Here is a 19,456-nt window from a genome sequence, read left to right as displayed (position 1 = left end):
CGCAAAAAATAACGATTTATTGAATTTTGGATTGATGCATCTGAAATAGTGATTTAGGAATCGCAAACGGCCGATTTTTGAGATTAGCACCGTTTGCGATTCCTAAATCGCTAGATGCATGTGGCTGTTAATAACTAGTGTGCCAGGAGAAGGCAAGATACTCATTAAAGTGAACAGTGACTTAAATATGCTGACATACCCAAAATTTGAGGTAGCCAGTTAATCGTGTATGCAAATTCATGGAAGGCTCATAGTCTTCCTAATTCCATATAAAGTCTTAATGTATGTTGAGTTTACCATACATTTCAGAGTTATATGTTGCGGCCCTTAGCCCTTCTGCTTTGTATGGTTTTCTGGCGTGGGTATTTGCAAGGTTACTAAATCTTCTGATTTTTTCAGTAAAAAATCCTTTGTGTGTAGAAGAGCCAACCTATTTATGGTGACATTTCAGCCATCAGAGAAGCACGATGCAAAATGCATACTAACAATTATTGGGTACATAATGGGTTTCTTTCTTCACCTATAGTGATATAACCTTGGGTTTTGCAGCATAGATTATATAGATCCAATACTGACTTCAAACTGCAATGGCCCACATGTCTAGGACAAGCACCCACCCCAAACCCCAAGATAAAAATCTTGGGAGTATGGCTGACAAATCTTTAACATTTAGGCAGCAAGCTGTGGAAGTGTCCAGTGCGTGTTATGGCATCATCAGAATGCTGAGAAGAATTCTCCCTCTTGTCCCCACTGGGGCAAGAACGGTGGTCCAGGCCCTGGTCCTCCCGCGCTTTGACTATAGTAACTCCCTATATCTGGGAGCACCCAAGTCCACCATTAGAAAACTCCAAGTGGCCCAGAACTGTGCAGACAGGGTGCTGTTTGGAGTGCCAAAAACGCAATCTTCGAAGCCATGTCTGAAAGCCCTACATTGGCTGCCCAATGGCTACCCATTCTGGAAAGAATAAAATTCAAATCCATTTGCATAGCCCATAAAATCCCGATGGGGGAAGGCCCCACTATTTTTGAATCCTTCATCACCTTTTACCACCCAAGGAAACTTCTCCGCTTGGCAAGCATGAGGATGGACGTCATCCCCAAAATACACAGGACTAGCAGTGGGGGTAGCTCTTTCTCGTATAGCATAGCTAGTCTATGGAACACTCTACCCCCACAGCTACGATCAGAGACCCATCTTCTCACCTTTCGAAAGCATCTGAAAACGTGGCTATTTCAAAACCTTAGTCTGTAAACCCACTCCCTCTCGCTGCTAGCACTGAGATGCCTCTGGGTAGCTATGTGCTCTAGAAATGCTAAGTAATAATAGATTATCATACCCTTAGCCCAAAAGTACTACCTGAGCTAGTCTAATAACACAGAGGACCTTTTATGCAGAAAGTGTAAAGTAACCCAATAATATTGAAATGCAAACTTTCCCTATCATGTGAGCGAATTGATCCTAAATTTTAAACAAAACATGAAGCTCTGTATCAATGCGCTGTGCCATCCACCCATGTACATGTAAGACTAAGCAACCCTGAACAGTTCCTTGAATCACTTGGCCTTAGAAAGGCTTTGCTTTCAATGACCAATCCCTGAGGTGCACAGGCCTGTGAGTAAAAGGATCTACTCCCTATTACATCTGCCTCACTAATCCGATTCGCGTGCAAGCTCTAGTTTGCATCTAAATCAGGATGATAACCTGGGTTGTCATACACCCTTGCATGTTTTTGTCTTTAGGATTTTTGCCAGATACAATAGTCTGCAATGTTTGTGGGCAGATGCTGCACATTCTAAGTTTGTGCACATTGGAACAAAGTGAAGCATGCCCTATTAATGAACACTTTGTACCGACTTGAAACGCTAAGACATCCAATGTCCACATTTGCTAAATATACCCATGTGCTACATTTCTGTACCCAGTCAGTCATGAAGGTGACAAGCTTTTCAATTCGGGGTCAGATCACCTTCCTCCAAAATTTAGCTCCCAGGAATTGAAGCAGTGTTACAGTACCCCATTTACACAGGATATCCATTCACGTGTGTGAGCAAATCTATCTTAGTAACAGTTGCCTGAACTGAGATGTTAGAGTGAAATGGCCTGCGCGCATCCGCACTAATCCACTGAGCCATCTATTCGTCGGGGTTGGTGTGTATATGCCTGTGTTAATCCTCAGAGACATAGAGTCTGATGAGCAAACGATGCTATGCATCCCAGTGAAAGTCCTCTGAGCCGTCTACTCATAGAGATGAGACTGTTCTGCTGTTGGGGCAGTCCTTTAAGCCACCTTTCTGTCTGGTTTATTAGGTCTGTAATTCCTTCGTAACTATTCTATTTATTCTTGCAGCCAACCATCAAAAGATGATGCCCCCATGGAGGAGCTCAAGCAGTTCTTTGGCATAAATGACCGATTTGAGCCACCTGTGACCAACAAGATTCTTCAAAAGGTGATAATGCTAGTATTTCAAGTTTTTCTTTTTGTTGTTCATCGCACAAACTCGCTCCGCACACCAGAGCATTTGAGCTCCTTGGTTACTTTTAATGTCATGTAATGCGCTAATGAATGTTTGGATAAAATATCATTATTAATTTTTGTTTTTTTAAAGTAAAATACACTTTAAATTAGGTCATTGACATACTTTGGTGAATACGACATACGAAATAGCACAGAAACAACTACTTTGAAAGTCACATCGAAAAAATAGGTGCAAAGGACCTGAAACAGTTAATTAGTGTACCTGTCAAGTGAATTATAAACAAGAACAACACCCCCAGATCTATCTTCCGGAAAGCTCTGCCTGCCAGAGATGTAGGTAATGCCCTGTGTCTAATACTGTAGGGAATTCGACACTCCAGTCAAGGCATACAGAGGTCGAGTGTCACACAAAGCCTTACAGGCCATTATAATTAAGGGCCTGATTCAGAGTTTGACTGGCACAAATGTGACGAATACCCCATCTGCCTTAGGATGTTATGCACTTGTAATCAGGTCAAAGGGATATCAGCCACAGGAGTACCTGTCCGCCAAACTCTAAATCAGTCACTTCATCTAATTTTATGCAGAACATCAGCTTTAACTAGGCAGATTGCACAATATGTTGGATATTCGATTGAAATCAATGTGGGAATCCAGCTCTTGCAATAAGATTAAATTACAACATTTATTCTTTCATATGTTTTATTCTTCAACCTCCATTCTCCTTTTCAGTTGCTGGCATAGCTGACTTTAATGCCCAATGTTTGGGTATTCATGCTATTAAAGGGAAGAAAAAAAAATAATAACTAATGTTCGTCTAATTTATTTCAATAAATCAAAATTGGACTAGCTAAATAATCAAAAGAAAATAAATTGTATTAAATTTATCAGGGACTCAAGTATGCTTTGTCAACGGTTTGTGGCACCTGGTAGGTGTGCTCATAAAGCCCTCACCCACCAACCTAGTTGGTGGCATGCTTCATCATCGGGCCCACCCAGTGACACCTAGCGTGTCCCGGGTGTGCTTCGACGCCTGAAGACAGCGGAGCAGGTATGTCGCTGTGTGTGCGGTGAAGACTGTTAAGGATTGTGAATTTAAAACGGCTTGGCGGGGATCCCAGTGCCCGAGGGCAGATACACTTTAATAGCTGGGTCACCGTCAGCGGTTAAAAATAAGGCTATTGGATGTTAGAGGCGAGTTACGACCTCCCACATCCTGGGGAGTGTCAACATGTTTCAGCCAGTGCCTTATTACTATGCTGGCTTTCTTCAGGACGGGTAAAAAAGATAAGAAGGTGTGTGCAGTTAAAACTAGTGAGTGTATATCCAGACTATGTGTATACACGCCCTAAAGTGTTTTTCTATGTGTGAGTGGGGAATTCCCATCTCAAGAAAACACCTATACATATAACATATAGGACAGAGACAAAACATACATGGAAAAAGGTTAGAGTCACTTGGCTGTATAATATGTATACAGTTGGTTGCCGGCTCTATAGCGGTGTAGGTGCTGGCTATGAGCGGCTAGAGTGTAATGGCACTGGTGGTACCATTAGGGTGGGGTTCGCACTTGATTACGATAGTGGGGTGGCTAAAAACACGAATTGTACATAGTAGTGCACAGTGGTACAAAAGAAAGACATATGGGTTCAATCTTACGCTAGTTAGTCAAAGGGGCTACTTCATGGTTTGAGAAGTGGCATGGGTTGACCCTGTGGATTAAAAACACAGGTTTTGCCACAGTTTCTGAGAGAGAGAGAGACCTGTAGGGGAGAAAAACGCTTACCAGAAATGTAGAACCTTCATGGTACTCACTGAGTTCTTGGTCAGAGCCTGCCGTGGACCTGTACTGCCTCCTTCGCTGCACCGGTAGTGAATGGCCATGGGAGTGAGCTTTTTATATTGTAAGCAGATTGTTAAATTGCTGGCACCTGTGTTAGCGAGGAAAGGGTAAAAAGACTCGAGATACTGAGTCAATGCGCTCGCAAGCGCTAGTCATGGTGGTGGTGACAGGCTGCGCATGCGCGTTGTAGTGCGCTGTTACCGCGCATGCGCATTAGGGTTCTATTACCGCGCATGCGCATTAGGGTGCTAGTACTGCGCATGCGCGCGAGTGAGAGAGCAGGTACTACTCGCTCGCGCATGCGCGGTCAAGGCGGCGCGATTTAAGAGCCATCAGGCACTATAATTGACAAAGCGATGGGGCAATAGGGAGCAGTAATAAAGCAAGAATTTTATACACTTGTATGCCTCATTGCCACTGGGCAGCTGGGCAATGGTCTTGTTAAGGTGCATCGCGACCAGGCGATGGTCTGTGGAAGGCTGGCACTGGGGGGTTGGTTTTACTGTCCTGATCACGTGTGGGACAATGAATTCCACGGGATGGCATCATTGAGCCCATTGGTTGATGTCGACAGACGGTATATCCATCTTTGCTCTTTGCCTAGAAGTCTTTTGTCATTGTCAATGGCACTTTCCGGGATCTGTTCGATTATTGTCCAGTTAAAGTCATTTGGTGTGTGACATTGAGTGATGAAATGGTTCGTGAGTTTGCTTACGTTCTTCTTGCATCGGATCGTGCTTCGATGCTCAGTAATTCTAGTCTTGATCTTTCGGGTGGTCATCCCCACATAGCGGAGGCCACATGTGCATGTCAGGAGGTACACCACGTTGCGTGAGTTGCAGTTGGTGTGACTTTGTTGTGTCCATATTTTGTTGGGTTCCAGGTGGAGCGTTCTGGTGTGTGTGGTCAGGTGGCACACACTGCAATCGTTGCAGGGGTAGTGTCCAACCACCTTCGGAAGGCCCCAGGCATTCAAGATGGTATTAGCTGGTTGTTTGTGTGGTAGTCTAGGTCTGGTACTCACCAGCTGATCCTTGAGGTTTTTGTTCCTTTTGTAAGCGAATCTGGGTGTTTCCCAGTTCCTTGGTCCAGAGTTGATGATTCTCCAGTGTTTTTTTATGATTTTGGTCACCAGCTAACCAGCTAATACCATCTTGAATGCCTGGGGCCTTCCGAAGGTGGTTGGACACTACCCCTGCAACGATTGCAGTGTGTGCCACCTGACCACACACACCAGAACGCTCCACCTGGAACCCAACAAAATATGGACACAACAAAGTCACACCAACTGCAACTCACGCAACGTGGTGTACCTCCTGACATGCACATGTGGCCTCCGCTATGTGGGGATGACCACCCGAAAGATCAAGACTAGAATTACTGAGCATCGAAGCACGATCCGATGCAAGAAGAACGTAAGCAAACTCACGAACCATTTCATCACTCAATGTCACACACCAAATGACTTTAACTGGACAATAATCGAACAGATCCCGGAAAGTGCCATTGACAATGACAAAAGACTTCTAGGCAAAGAGCAAAGATGGATATACCGTCTGTCGACATCAACCAATGGGCTCAATGATGCCATCCCGTGGAATTCATTGTCCCACACGTGATCAGGACAGTAAAACCAACCCCCCAGTGCCAGCCTTCCACAGACCATCGCCTGGTCGCGATGCACCTTAACAAGACCATTGCCCAGCTGCCCAGTGGCAATGAGGCATACAAGTGTATAAAATTCTTGCTTTATTACTGCTCCCTATTGCCCCATCGCTTTGTCAATTATAGTGCCTGATGGCTCTTAAATCGCGCCGCCTTGACCGCGCATGCGCGAGCGAGTAGTACCTGCTCTCTCACTCGCGCGCATGCGCAGTACTAGCACCCTAATGCGCATGCGCGGTAATAGAACCCTAATGCGCATGCGCGGTAACAGCGCACTACAACGCGCATGCGCAGCCTGTCACCACCACCATGACTAGCGCTTGCGAGCGCATTGACTCAGTATCTCGAGTCTTTTACCCTTTCCTCGCTAACACAGGTGCCAGCAATTTAACAATCTGCTTACAATATAAAAAGCTCACTCCCATGGCCATTCACTACCGGTGCAGCGAAGGAGGCAGTACAGGTCCACGGCAGGCTCTGACCAAGAACTCAGTGAGTACCATGAAGGTTCTACATTTCTGGTAAGCGTTTTTCTCCCCTACAGGTCTCTCTCTCTCTCAGAAACTGTGGCAAAACCTGTGTTTTTAATCCACAGGGTCAACCCATGCCACTTCTCAAACCATGAAGTAGCCCCTTTGACTAACTAGCGTAAGATTGAACCCTTATGTCTTTCTTTTGTACCACTGTGCACTACTATGTACAATTCGTGTTTTTAGCCACCCCACTATCGTAATCAAGTGCGAACCCCACCCTAATGGTACCACCAGTGCCATTACACTCTAGCCGCTCATAGCCAGCACCTACACCGCTATAGAGCCGGCAACCAACTGTATACATATTATACAGCCAAGTGACTCTAACCTTTTTCCATGTATGTTTTGTCTCTGTCCTATATGTTATATGTATAGGTGTTTTCTTGAGATGGGAATTCCCCACTCACACATAGAAAAACACTTTAGGGCGTGTATACACATAGTCTGGATATACACTCACTAGTTTTAACTGCACACACCTTCTTATCTTTTTTGCCCGTCCTGAAGAAAGCCAGCATAGTAATAAGGCACTGGCTGAAACATGTTGACACTCCCCAGGATGTGGGAGGTCGTAACTCGCCTCTAACATCCAATAGCCTTATTTTTAACCGCTGACGGTGACCCAGCTATTAAAGTGTATCTGCCCTCGGGCACTGGGATCCCCGCCAAGCCGTTTTAAATTCACAATCCTTAACAGTCTTCACCGCACACACAGCGACATACCTGCTCCGCTGTCTTCAGGCGTCGAAGCACACCCGGGACACGCTAGGTGTCACTGGGTGGGCCCGATGATGAAGCATGCCACCAACTAGGTTGGTGGGTGAGGGCTTTATGAGCACACCTACCAGGTGCCACAAACCGTTGACAAAGCATACTTGAGTCCCTGATAAATTTAATACAATTTATTTTCTTTTGATTATTTAGCTAGTCCAATTTTGATTTATTGACATATAATCGGGGGATAAGGACTAGCTTTCTGGTCCTCTCTCTCCCTCTTGATACACGCGTCTAATTTATTTGCCAAGAATAAAATGTAAGCTAGCCTGATATAAATGTTATTATAATGAAGGGGACACTAACCCCATGCAGAAGGAGCACTTAATGTAAATTACATGTACAACATAGTATCCTGTGTTACTTTAAATCTTAACTTTTAATGGACTACATTAGACCAAAATGCAGTCAATTAAACCAAACAAGAAGAGCTCGACTAAAATGTAAACAGCACAAATATATTCACCATTTTCATCTCATGCTGCCTTAATACTTTGACTGCCCTATTGAAATGTATGTGCGTTCAAAGGTGTACTTAGAGCACCCTTCTGACTTACATGTACACATCTTGGACATGAGCCACAAATGTTTATCGAGCTGTCCCTTCAGAGTATCTGGCACAGGAATGTGCAGGTTCCCAGGTAATCAAAAGCTTAATACTATACAATTTGATATTGTAGTGGTTTGTTAACCACAATTATTTCTTGTGTTTTTGTTTCTAAAACCACCTAGGTGCAATATAGTAGATCCTTTTGTGGACACAGGCTGTCGGTTGAAGCTTGTGTCCGTTGTTCAAATGATTTCCAGGTAAGTGTCCTATGCAAAGCACATGTAGTTGGGTGGCCAGTGCAGCGATCCCAAGACATAGAGATATATTTGGACTAAATTCTCTTTTTAAAAATACATTTATACGGCCATACTTTGAATTGACATGCCTCCCTGGTGAATGTTGGGGCTGCTGTGAGTTTCACTGTTAAGCATCAGTAAATGGGAGTGCTAGTTAATTTGCAAATTCTCTAAGTTTGATAACATGCTCAGAAGACCATGCACAAAGAGTGGAAAAGCGTTAAAAATCCTCCCTGTTTGCCAGCTCCTCCCTGCTCTCCTGCCTTCATTACAGCTCGCGGCCCCCGCTTCGCGGGAGCCGCTCGCAGCTGTTTACAGACCTTGTGTTCCTGGATTTTAAGCCCTTGCCTGCCGAGCCCTGTGTAAAGGGTGAAGAAACTGTCAGGAGTGCGTGAGGCCGTTGAAACAGGGGCCGGGACTGCGAGACCCAGGGTTCTGCGCAGGATCACCGCAGCGCACCTGGAGTCTCTTCCCGCCCCTACTCCTCCTATAAAGCCACACCCCCCACGCTAAGCGGGACGCGTGCGGGACGCCGGACGAAGCCCGGACAAAGGGCGGGCCCTCTGAGGCCCTCCGAGGCCCGAGGAGACTGAACTGGGCAAGATCCCCTGGTTGAGCGTCACGGGATCCACCCTGTCCATATACCCACTTTAGTAAGTTGGCCGCAGAAAGACTATATCACCCTTCATAGAATAGTTGTGTCCCCGGGTTTGTCCTTAGTTTGTCCTTAGTGCGCACCTGGACTGGTTGACATCGGTTTGTGTTATATCGCAGTGTTATTATACTATTTGTCATCATGCCTAAGAAAATTTCCCCGGGTGTACCTGATACCCTTAATACTCTAGATAACTATCTAGTTCAAGTAGTACATAAAATAAATACCGGAAGAAGGCAATCGTTAGGTTTGAGTCAATCTCCTGTTCTCCATCAAGGGAGCCCTCCCTCCAGTGTACAAATGAGTGATGTATCCGAGCATGACCCCAGCATAAACATCCCTGATACTAATCCCCCTGACACTGCAAGCATTGATCAAAGTGTAGAACTATTGGTCGATCTGGAGACAAACGCAGATTCTGACCCTGAGCCCCTTGTGAATTTTATAGCAGATGATTTATCATCTGTTGCACCCGGGACTAGGGCGGTGAGAACCTGTAGAAGAATTCAGCCGAAAAAAGGGGGGTCACGGGCAGGGAGGAAAAGGGTCACTACCCCACCAAACTCTAAGGGAAAAAGACCGGAGTATGAGGAAGCGAATGTTAGTCAAATTATAGATGATGACCTTTTTAATAGGATCTCGGATATGATAGATCTAAAAATAAAGACCATTATTAAGCCAATGATTGGGAAAATTGATAGGCTTACCGCAGAGGTGAAAAGGATGGGTGGTCTTCAATTGAAACTAGCAGAAGAAATCGAGAAAGTAGCAACTATTGTCTCTAATCCAATAGATATAGTGAAGGAAATTAATAACATTAGTGGGGGAGACATTGTAGTAGATGAAGGCCCACTAGAGACTATCCCGCCTGGCCAGGCTCCAACAGATGTACCTAGCCAAGAAGTGGCGAGGGAGGCCCCTACACTTCCACCCACTATACCAACATTACCATCCTTAGAGGAGGATTCACCACAATTCATAGTAGAAGCCTCACCAGTGGTATTGGTCTTAGCAAACGTTCCTATCTTATCCCCTGGGCAAACAGAATCCACCTCATCCCTGACAAGCAAGGCATTACACTGGCTGTCCAGTAATATGCAGATGGCGCAGTATGGGAAAGAGCAGTTGGCTGAGGAAATTGTATCGGCAAGGAGGATGACATGGATAGGGAACAGGCAAAAATAGTTTAAGGGGGACTGTGTAGTCTTACATTTTGCAAATGCGACAGTGCTCCCAAATGTCTTACAAAATATATTCCCGCCCCAACGTAGAAGTGGATCCATAATCCCTCTTACCCTAAAAATGTTCTACACCGACCAGCAACACGCGAACCACCCAAATAGTACAAGATCAGGGTGGGCTACAAGTAGTAACAGAAGGCGGGGGGGTTTAAGATCCACATATAATGAAAATGGCTTTGGCCTAGCAGATAGATTTGGCATAGGGCCATGCAACCACCAACAGAACATGTCATTTTTCAAAAACCCTAGACCAATTCTGAATAACAAGTATAGGTGGGGGGTGGGTGCCCCGGTGATGGATCAGGGAAGCTGGGGAAATGGGTTTGGAGCTTGGTTGGGTGACGAGCAGCTCCCGATACGCCCCAATATCCCATTACCAAGGTGGAATGCAGCAGCATTTGGTTGGGGATCGGGGGTTACACCTCAGGAGTGGGGGTTTGGTACAGCGAATAGGTATGGGGTCCTGGCCAACTTAAATGACTGCGATTGACGTACGGGGAGCCCAAACATGTCACAAAGTGGTCCAAGATTCTCAAGATTAACAACTAACCTCAAGGATAGGGGCAGTGGAACTATAAATGTTACAAATAGGCACGAGTCATCCAGTTTGGCAGACCGTAAAACGCGGGTCATTATAGAAAGGGAAACTGCTCCCGACCAAATCTTGGTCGAGAATGTCGGTGCCTCCTTCATCGAGAATATAATCGAAAATGACACTTCTCATGATCAGATAATTGTAGCAGAGCTAGCGGGTAACTCTTCGGTTAATGAAATCCCCCAAGTGCGAGCAGAAAATGGGGCTCTCCTGACTGATTTTGCAGAGAAGAAAACTATAGATACCTGCAAAATATTAAGCTGGAATGTAGCTGGACTTGACTCCAAACGGGATGATAAGGAGTGGTTAAGTTTTGTCATGGGTCACAATATCATTGCCCTGGGATTAACCTGGGATACAACTGCCAGTTTTTGGTGTGATCGGTTTACTAGCTTTGCCACGGCAGCGATCCCTAGTCGCATTGGCAGACCCAAGGGAGGTCTGTCGATGCTGTTTTCTTTGGAACTGAAGGGCTCTCTACAACAGATCAGTACTGACTCGCAAAACATTCTCATTATAGAGAGAGTGATTAACCCCACTACGAGGTCTTTATACATTAATTTTTTTAATTCACAGAATAGGGAAGATAGTGGTAGCAACATTGCCTCCTTAGATGCTATATTAAGGTCAGGCAGCCAGAACTCCGAGTTTGACATAGAGTATATATGACTAGGCGATTTTAATATCCATCCCTGCAGGTTAGTTTGTAGTTTAACTAACCAGAATTGGGGCGAAGGCCCCGAGCTACCACATTTTGAACACACCACAGAAGGTGAGGAGTTGGAAGACTTATTGGTAAATTTTAATCTGTATGAACCAGAGGGTGGCCTAAGAATAGTTACCTTTACCGGCACTAACCCTGGAACAATAATAGACTATATTTTTATTACACAAGGCATCTTAAACCGGGTAATTTCTTACCGCACTGTGCCATCTCACTTCAGTGACCATAACCCCGTTTTATTAGAAGTGGCATGGGGAGACCATATGGGGCCAATGCCGGGGAAAGCGAGGCCGCATCACACATTGCGTACCTCTGATCAGGGCAGGAGAGTTAAGTGGGCTAAGGTGGCCCCAGAAAACTTTTATGCAGAAGTATTTCCGAAAATTATGGAACAGGTCGAGGTTTGTCAGAACCCCAGTGCCCCGGGGAATGAAATCATAGGGGCCTTTGAGTTAATCTGTGGCCAGGTATCGCAGGATCTCCTGGTTAAACCAAAGAAGGGGGTATTAAATAAGAAGCGCTGGTTTGATACCGCATGTTCAAAGGCGCATAGATCTTTGATGGTAGCCCTGAAAAAAACACCTAGGGAAAAGGATGAGATTGCTAGCCTGAGAAAAACCTATAAGTTAGCTATAAAAACCAGACAAGAAACCATTAAACGGGAAGCTTGGGAAAACCTTCTTTCCGTGGCTGTCCTGAAGGACAGTCATAAATTCTGGGAAATAATCAAACAGCCATTCTTTTCCGACCAAAATAATGAGGCTATGGACTGCGTTATCTCAGACGATAAGTGGTTGACCCATTTTAAAAATGTGTATGGTGACAGCGACGGGGCAAGTAAAGGCACGTTGTTAGCCACCTTAGATGCTACCACATTACAGTTTAATAGCCCAGAAGTGGAGAAAGCTATTGTAGCCACATCTAAGCACAAGGCCCCGGGCCCCGATGGGGTGCCAGCTGATTTTTTTATACACTCTCCAAGGCTGTGGGCAAAGGTATTGGCTAATGTATTTACCGCCGTTAATAGCACCCCTGCGCCATCCTCCTGGGACATCTCTACCATCGTGCCTATTTTTAAAAAGGGTCAACGGGATGACCCGGGGTGTTATAGGCCCATATCCCTTCTGGACTCGTCGGTAAAGATCTTAGGCAGAGTGCTCCTGTCCAGGTTGAGGGATAATGTCGACAGCTGTGGGGGGTTGTCAGAGATTCAGTATGGGTTTAGAGAAAGGAAGGGCACTATTGAACAATGCTCTAACCTACATTTGCTCATATCAAAATACAAGGTGGCCAAGGGGGGGGTCCCTGTTCTTAGCATTCATGGACCTCTCCTCGGCCTTCGATTTTGTTAATAGGACCAAGTTATGGACAATTTTGTTGGAGATGGGGATTGATGAGGCATTAGGGAGATTCATGGCCTCCCTACATCAGGAGCTTTTTGCGGCCGTACGGGTCACAAACGAGGGTAGGTGCACTTCTCTTTTCAAATCCCTGAAGGGGGTAAGGCAGGGTTGCATATTGGCCCCACTGCTCTTTACCATTTATATTAACGGTTTGGGCGCATATTTGGAGGAGAAGGAAGTCGACATCCCGCGTGCAGGAGCAGTTAAGATCCCAGCGCTCCTGTACGCGGATGACGCCGTGCTAATTGCGCGCACGGGCGTTGGACTTCAACGCCTCTTAAATGCTTTTGGCATATTCATGGAACAGCTTGATTTAAAAATAAATGCCAGCAAGTCGCACACCATGGTAGTGGGTCAAGAAAGCAGTAAAAGGAGATCAAAAACCTTTAGGTGTAGAGGGGATATGGTATCTAGGGTCTCCACTTTTCCCTACCTTGGGGTCCTATTCGACCAAAGAGGAACTTGGGGCCCTCAGGTGAGGGCGAAGAAGCTGGCGGTCACGAGATCATCGTCCGCCCTTATGGCTTTCGCGGGTAGGTTGGGGGCTAGGCCTATGAAAGCATTGTTAAAAATCTATAGGAGTAAATCTGTTGCTCTCGCGTCATATGGTTCACCACTCTGGGGTTATGTAAATCTGGAACCCATTCAGAGAGCGGAGAACAGATTTATTAGGACACTTCTTTCTGTGCCGCAGTCCACACCAACCTACTCCATACACATGGAGGTGGGCCTAGACTTCCTTATTGACGGGTTGAAGATGGCCCCATTGATCTTTTGGTTAAAGACGTGGCTAAATGAAGACCTCCCACTTAACCATAGGATCATGTCCGACGTTTTGTCCCTTGACCATTTTAAAAAGATCCCTTGGTTGGCCTATCTGCTGAAGGCATTTGCGGAACTGGGACGACCCGAGCTCTTTACTGCCCCTCAAGACATCAAGGCCCAAGATATTGATTTTGTAAAAAAGAATTTTATGGCGAGGGCAAGAGCGTTTCGTGAAGAGAGGGAATTAATGAAACCGTCAGTAAGGGACCATTATTTACTTGTCAACTCATTTTCCTTAGCACCCTATCTTGGTTTTGTCACAATCCCGTTCCATAGGTTTCTTTTAATTAAATTTAGGTTTAATTTGTTAAATTTTTATTTAGGCATTTTTAAATCATGGGAAAAACCGAAATTAGCTTTACCATGCAGCTGTGATCATTTCTCAGTCCAAGATACTATGCATTTTGTTATGTTTTGCCGGTTTTATGCAGAGCCAAGAAAAAAATATTTGGTCCCACTTTTGAAGGAGACTGGTATCACACAAGTGAGGCCGGCTCTGTTGTTTTTACAATCTTTGCCCAACATACATATTACTTTTTGTACAGCTAATTTCTTGGTAGCAGCAGCTAGGATGAAAAATCATCCCTATTAGATCTATTGTTATTTCCCTTTTTTTTTTAACTTTGTATGCCTAGATTTATTGTAACAAATGTTTTTTATTATCATATGTTATATGTACGAAATTTTTAATCCTTGTATGAAATGTTTTTTAATTTCTTTGTATGACTTGTAATTGAGTCGAATAAAGACTTTCTGACTCTGAATAAAGATAAACCTTGGAAAGGGGGAAAATAAGCCATGAGTAGCGGACTTTCTATGACCTTAATAAAAGTTGTACTCCTTGAATAAACAAGTAGGACACAAATCTATCCGCAACTAAAGCTGAAGGGGTAGGATCAAGGATATCAGAGGAGCATGTGTCCTTGATGAAAAGTTTACTTTCAGGTTTCGAGTCCAGTACACTTCTTTCTCCACAGAAGTGCTGATTTGCAACCATAAATTAAGGAAGATTTGAATTCGAATTTCTTATTGTTCTGGTGCATTCCAAGTCTGCTCACAAAAGTTCAAGTATTGCCTGTTTCTGTGGGTCCCTAAAGAAACCTTTCTTGCCCTCATCATTTTACAATGTAGGGCATCACCAAAGCGTGGAAAACTAAGAAGAACGTTCTTAAAAATATAGACAGGGCATGTATTCACGTAGGACTTAGAACTTCTGGTAGTTCCCCACGAAATGGCAATGTAGCACAATTTCATCTGCTGAAACAGATGCCTATATTTGCTCAAATAGTAATTCGTCTTATGCAAAGATTTGTACTAAATAATAGTTATGACGCTCAATTTTACATATCATCATATCCACGTATGTTAATGAATGCCCCTGGGCGGAAGATCGGATTGAATTCTAGGCCTTCCTGCTTTGATCTCCAAGGTCGTCACTCACAGATTAAATGATACAACTGTACACCGAAACAAAAATTTTCAGTGAAATACAGTATCTTGGATATGACCTCTTTGTAGAGCATTAAAGCCTCCCATCTGTTGATATTATTTACTTATTTTGATGAATTTGGACTTTATAGTATCTCAATAAGATGCATCTCTAAGAGGACAATTGCAGTACATATACACATTTTAAATTCATCCGTATCTGCCTCCTCTGCTTGTACTAAGTCTCCCTTTTCGTGAGCGTCTCGAAATCAGACTGTCAAAATTATCATATTTTACAATTGCATGAACAATATCAAAGGGGCAGGATCTAGGTTTAGCCACTTAAAAATGAAATATACAGGGTACGTAATAGAGGACACAGGGTAATCTGTTGTTGTGATAATTCTTGTTTTTAATTGGTTGGCAGTTGCCCGAGCCAGCAGACAGAACATAGAAAGCTTCTATCAAACAAATGCTTTCACTTTAAAAGAAAGTTGGATTTCCAATATGTGTGAATATCCTTTAGCTTCCAGCATTTACAACAGTTTTCTGTTTTCCAACTCCCAGATAATATATGGGGCTATGCTATTGAAGCTCTTCCCTTTTTCTGGTAGTGTCATTTATTCTTTCAATCTTTCTCCTTTATAAAGGGGGTGAGTTTTTCCGTGTTTTTGATTTTGATTAACTTAATTGGAAGAACTTGTTTTCCTTTGCTGCACATGCTGTTCACAATTTGTTTAAACAGTGCATCGGACGTGGCAAGCAATGCCTGTATTTGACCCACGCAAAATCTGTGTTTTGTGCTTGAGCCACAGTCATCTGGTGCAGTCATGTCTCTGCTGGACTTTGCTAAACAATGGGACAGAAGTCATTGCATATATGTAAGTGGGATTCTGTGCCAGGTGTGGGCACAGAGATGAAAATACCTAGCTGTCCAAGTAAATTCACTTCCTCGCCCATTCCAGGGCCTGCTACCTCTAATTCCAAGTGGAGCAAATCCCTGGGTCCAGGTATATAATAGTACCTCTTGGAGGAAAAGCAGTGAGTTGGAATGCCGGAATTCCTTTGGTACTGACAGCATTTTCATGCTTTATCTGTTCCAAAATCAGAGAGGTGTGCTCCTGTCTTGGAACTTCAACAGACCAGCATGATGCATCTTCATTTGAGCAGATACCAAGAGCCAAATCACCCAAAGAGGTTCATAAGCATTTGGGTTGAATTTGCCACCTTTCACGGTCCGTTTACAGGTACATCAGTAGTGTGGGTTCTTGTGTGCTATGCTTAGACATCAACAATTCTAAAAACTCCAATCCACCCATTTGTTCAATGTCCACTTGAATGTAGTACAGAGCTACACTTTTACACATCGAACAAGCACCAATTCCGGTGATACTACTTTTTCTGTTAAGAAACACTTGGTCATAAAAAGATAGGAAATGGAGAAACGTAAATCTGTATCATTATAAACATTATACTGTTAATTTCAAGCATTGGTCCTGATGGTATCTCTAGGATAAACTCAAAAGATTCTCTGAAACCCAACATTGGCTTTCAGCCTTCTGTATGTCCCGTGCTACAGCAATTAATCAGTCAATAGTAAAGGACCCCTTTTCAGTTCTCTTTCTGTGATTTGGGTTTTCCACATGTGGACCACAGCCTGCATTTCTTTGTCCAGTACCACCATTGCCCTCCTCACAACTTCTTTCAGGGATCATCTGTCTTGAAAAACTTCCACGTGCCCAGAACTGTTGTGTTGAACCTTTATGAAATTAAAGTAAAACAGTTTCTTTGGCAATGTGTTACCTTTTGTAACACCCCCAAAAGGATTGCACCTTCTAAAAAGTATTTTTCAAAGAGGGACGAAACCCAATTACTCTTTGCTCTGACAAACAATATAACAGAAGCGTTCATCCAGTTAATAGTTCCCATTCAGTTGTTTGACCTATGCTAGACCACATCATTGCGCTGTTCTTCTGATTCCGATACTGAACAGCAGTCTTTGCATCCTGCTAATCGATTTCCTTCTCCGACTCTAAAGCTATGGTGTACCCAAAATTCTTATTTGGAACATCTCTCAAGATTGGCCCCATCTTCCCTTTCCAGCTTTTTTTTTTTAATGGAGTCAATCAATTCAAAACTTCATTTGACCTTATTATAAAGCACAGTTCATAATATATATATATATATATATATATATATATATATATATATATATATATATATAGCTGGATCAAATAATCAGTTATACAATTAACTGAACTATTAAAACTAAATCAAATCATAATTTGTTAAGACCAATCAATTCATAAATACCCCAGTGATTGTCGTATTTGTATTGCATGCCAAACATATGACTGAATGCTGGCACAGGCTACTTGTGATTATAATTGTTGTAGAAAAATCAGTGATTAGATTGTCTATGTCTATGGGTTATTTTCTTTTAATAGTGGTTTAATAAAAAAAATTCTAAGGACAGTATAAAACCACAAAAAACATAAAAATGCAAAATCCCTTGCCGCCAGCCAGCATTTGCCACAAGGGCAGTTGTCAAAAACTTTTGACTAGTCATTACTGTGCCTGAAAGTGACAGCGGAATATACCATATTCAGTCTAAATCGGGTTATGACTTACTTTTGCTATTTTTAATTGATGCCAGATAGGGTTGTAAGCCAGTCTCTGTAGACACTCCAACGTGTGCCATATAGGTCGCTTTATGTCTTATAAGTAACAATCTTTTCTCTTCAAAGCATTGAAGTCACTGGTATTTAAGAGTGGTCTTACCGACCTGGAGAGGAGCTCTGATTCATCAACGTATTCTGGTCTACGAATCCTATCATACTGTCCTGATATTCTTAATCCACATGCGTAATCTAATGAGAGAAAGTCCTCCTTTTATCAATCTATTTAAATGTGCCTCAGGTATTATCCATAAATGAATACCAAAAGATACTACAACAAATTTTGGATCATGCATTGGAAATGCAGTGGATCAATGAAAAAACGCACACATTTTTTTTAACGAAATTTCCCCGCAGACCCAAGTTGTACATGTTACCGAAAATTCATAAAGACGCGGTAAACCTCCTTTTAGACCCATAGTGTCGGCTTGTGGTTCTATCTCCGAACCCATAGGGAAATACGTAGATCGTTACCTGCAACCAAATGTGCAAAATTGCAGCACGTACCTAAAAGACACTACATAATTTTTGAAATTTATTGAAGACCATCACTTTAGAGGACACTGCAGAATATTGGTTATGTACTGTTGATGTCGTAGCTTTATATACTTCGATTCCACACAATGAAGGCCTAGAAGCCTTAGAGAGGAGTTTATTGGAGGATAACGCACAAGATGTCAACAAAGTGTTTCTTTTGGAACTCATGCATTTCGCACTTTACCATAGCTATTTTGAATGGCAAAGTAAGTTTTATGGTCAATGTAATGGAACATCTATGGGCTTCGGGGGGGCACCTTTGTATGGCAATATTTTTATGTCAAAATTTGAAACTGACTACATTTTGAGCAATCCAGATTGGACAGAAAATCTCATCATTTTCAAACGTTTTACGGATTATATATTTCTAATTTGGAGAGGAAATAGAGAAAAACTCGAAAGAAACTTGGAAATGATCAATTCCCGCAATGAAAGGATCAAATTCACTCATCAGATTGACAATCACTCCATAGCCTTTTTGGATGTTCAAGTCACCATTGAAGAACACAAGCTTAACAACAGAGTACACACAAAGCCCACAGACAGAAACACCAGTTTGCTAAACCAGAGTTTTCATCCGGAAACTTTAAAAAAACATCTTCCGACATCACAATTCATCCGGCTCAAAGGGATCACTTCAGATTCCAATACACTTCATGATGTATTCACCAATCAAATCAATAAATACCGTTCCAGAGGATATCCTCAAGAAGTACTTGATGAATCAATTAAACGTGTGAATCGAATGCTTAGAGAAGCTCTTTTGGATTCAGAAACATCAATGGCAGAGAAAAAAACAGTTTGCGTGTTGAAATTTTCCACTGTAGCAAAAAGGATTAAAAGCTTAATCAATCAATATTGATCACTCATCACAGCCGAACCTGATTTACAGGGATTATACAGCGATCGCATTACCTTAGCTTTTCAAAGATCGAAAAATTTAAAAGAAATTTTGACTACTGGAAATAAAAAAATAATTAAATACAAAGGTATGTCCAAATGCCAAAATTGTGTACACTGCAATAATGCAATTTTAGGTAATGTGTTTAGGCATCCCACAAAGGGTCTTGAAATCAATCTGGAATATTCCGGCACATGTGACACTAAAAATGTGATTCATGCGATCAAATGCCCGTGCAGCAAGATCTACGTCGGACAAACAGAAAGGAAATTGAAAGTCCGCATGCCTGAACATAAAAGCAACATCCGGTTAAAAAATACAAAATCGACTG

The 19,456-nt window shown here is 43.0% G+C and overlaps 1 protein-coding gene across 1 annotated transcript in view; it reads left to right on the top strand.

Annotated features, from left to right (window-relative positions):
* FAM204A (family with sequence similarity 204 member A) overlaps positions 1-19,456 on the top strand; it is a 380,149-nt gene that overhangs the window by 106,092 nt on the left and 254,601 nt on the right. The window contains exon 4 of the mRNA XM_078641197.1: positions 2,349-2,448. Within this exon, the coding sequence (XP_078497323.1) occupies positions 2,349-2,448 (100 nt within the window). The remainder of the gene's footprint in view (positions 1-2,348; positions 2,449-19,456) is intronic.

Source organism: Lissotriton helveticus, chromosome 5_1 (genome assembly GCF_964261635.1).
Source record: "Lissotriton helveticus chromosome 5_1, aLisHel1.1, whole genome shotgun sequence".
Taxonomy (NCBI): Eukaryota; Metazoa; Chordata; class Amphibia; order Caudata; family Salamandridae; genus Lissotriton; species Lissotriton helveticus.
Note: the sequence above shows the minus strand (reverse complement) of the source record. Positions and strands in the feature narration are given on the sequence as shown.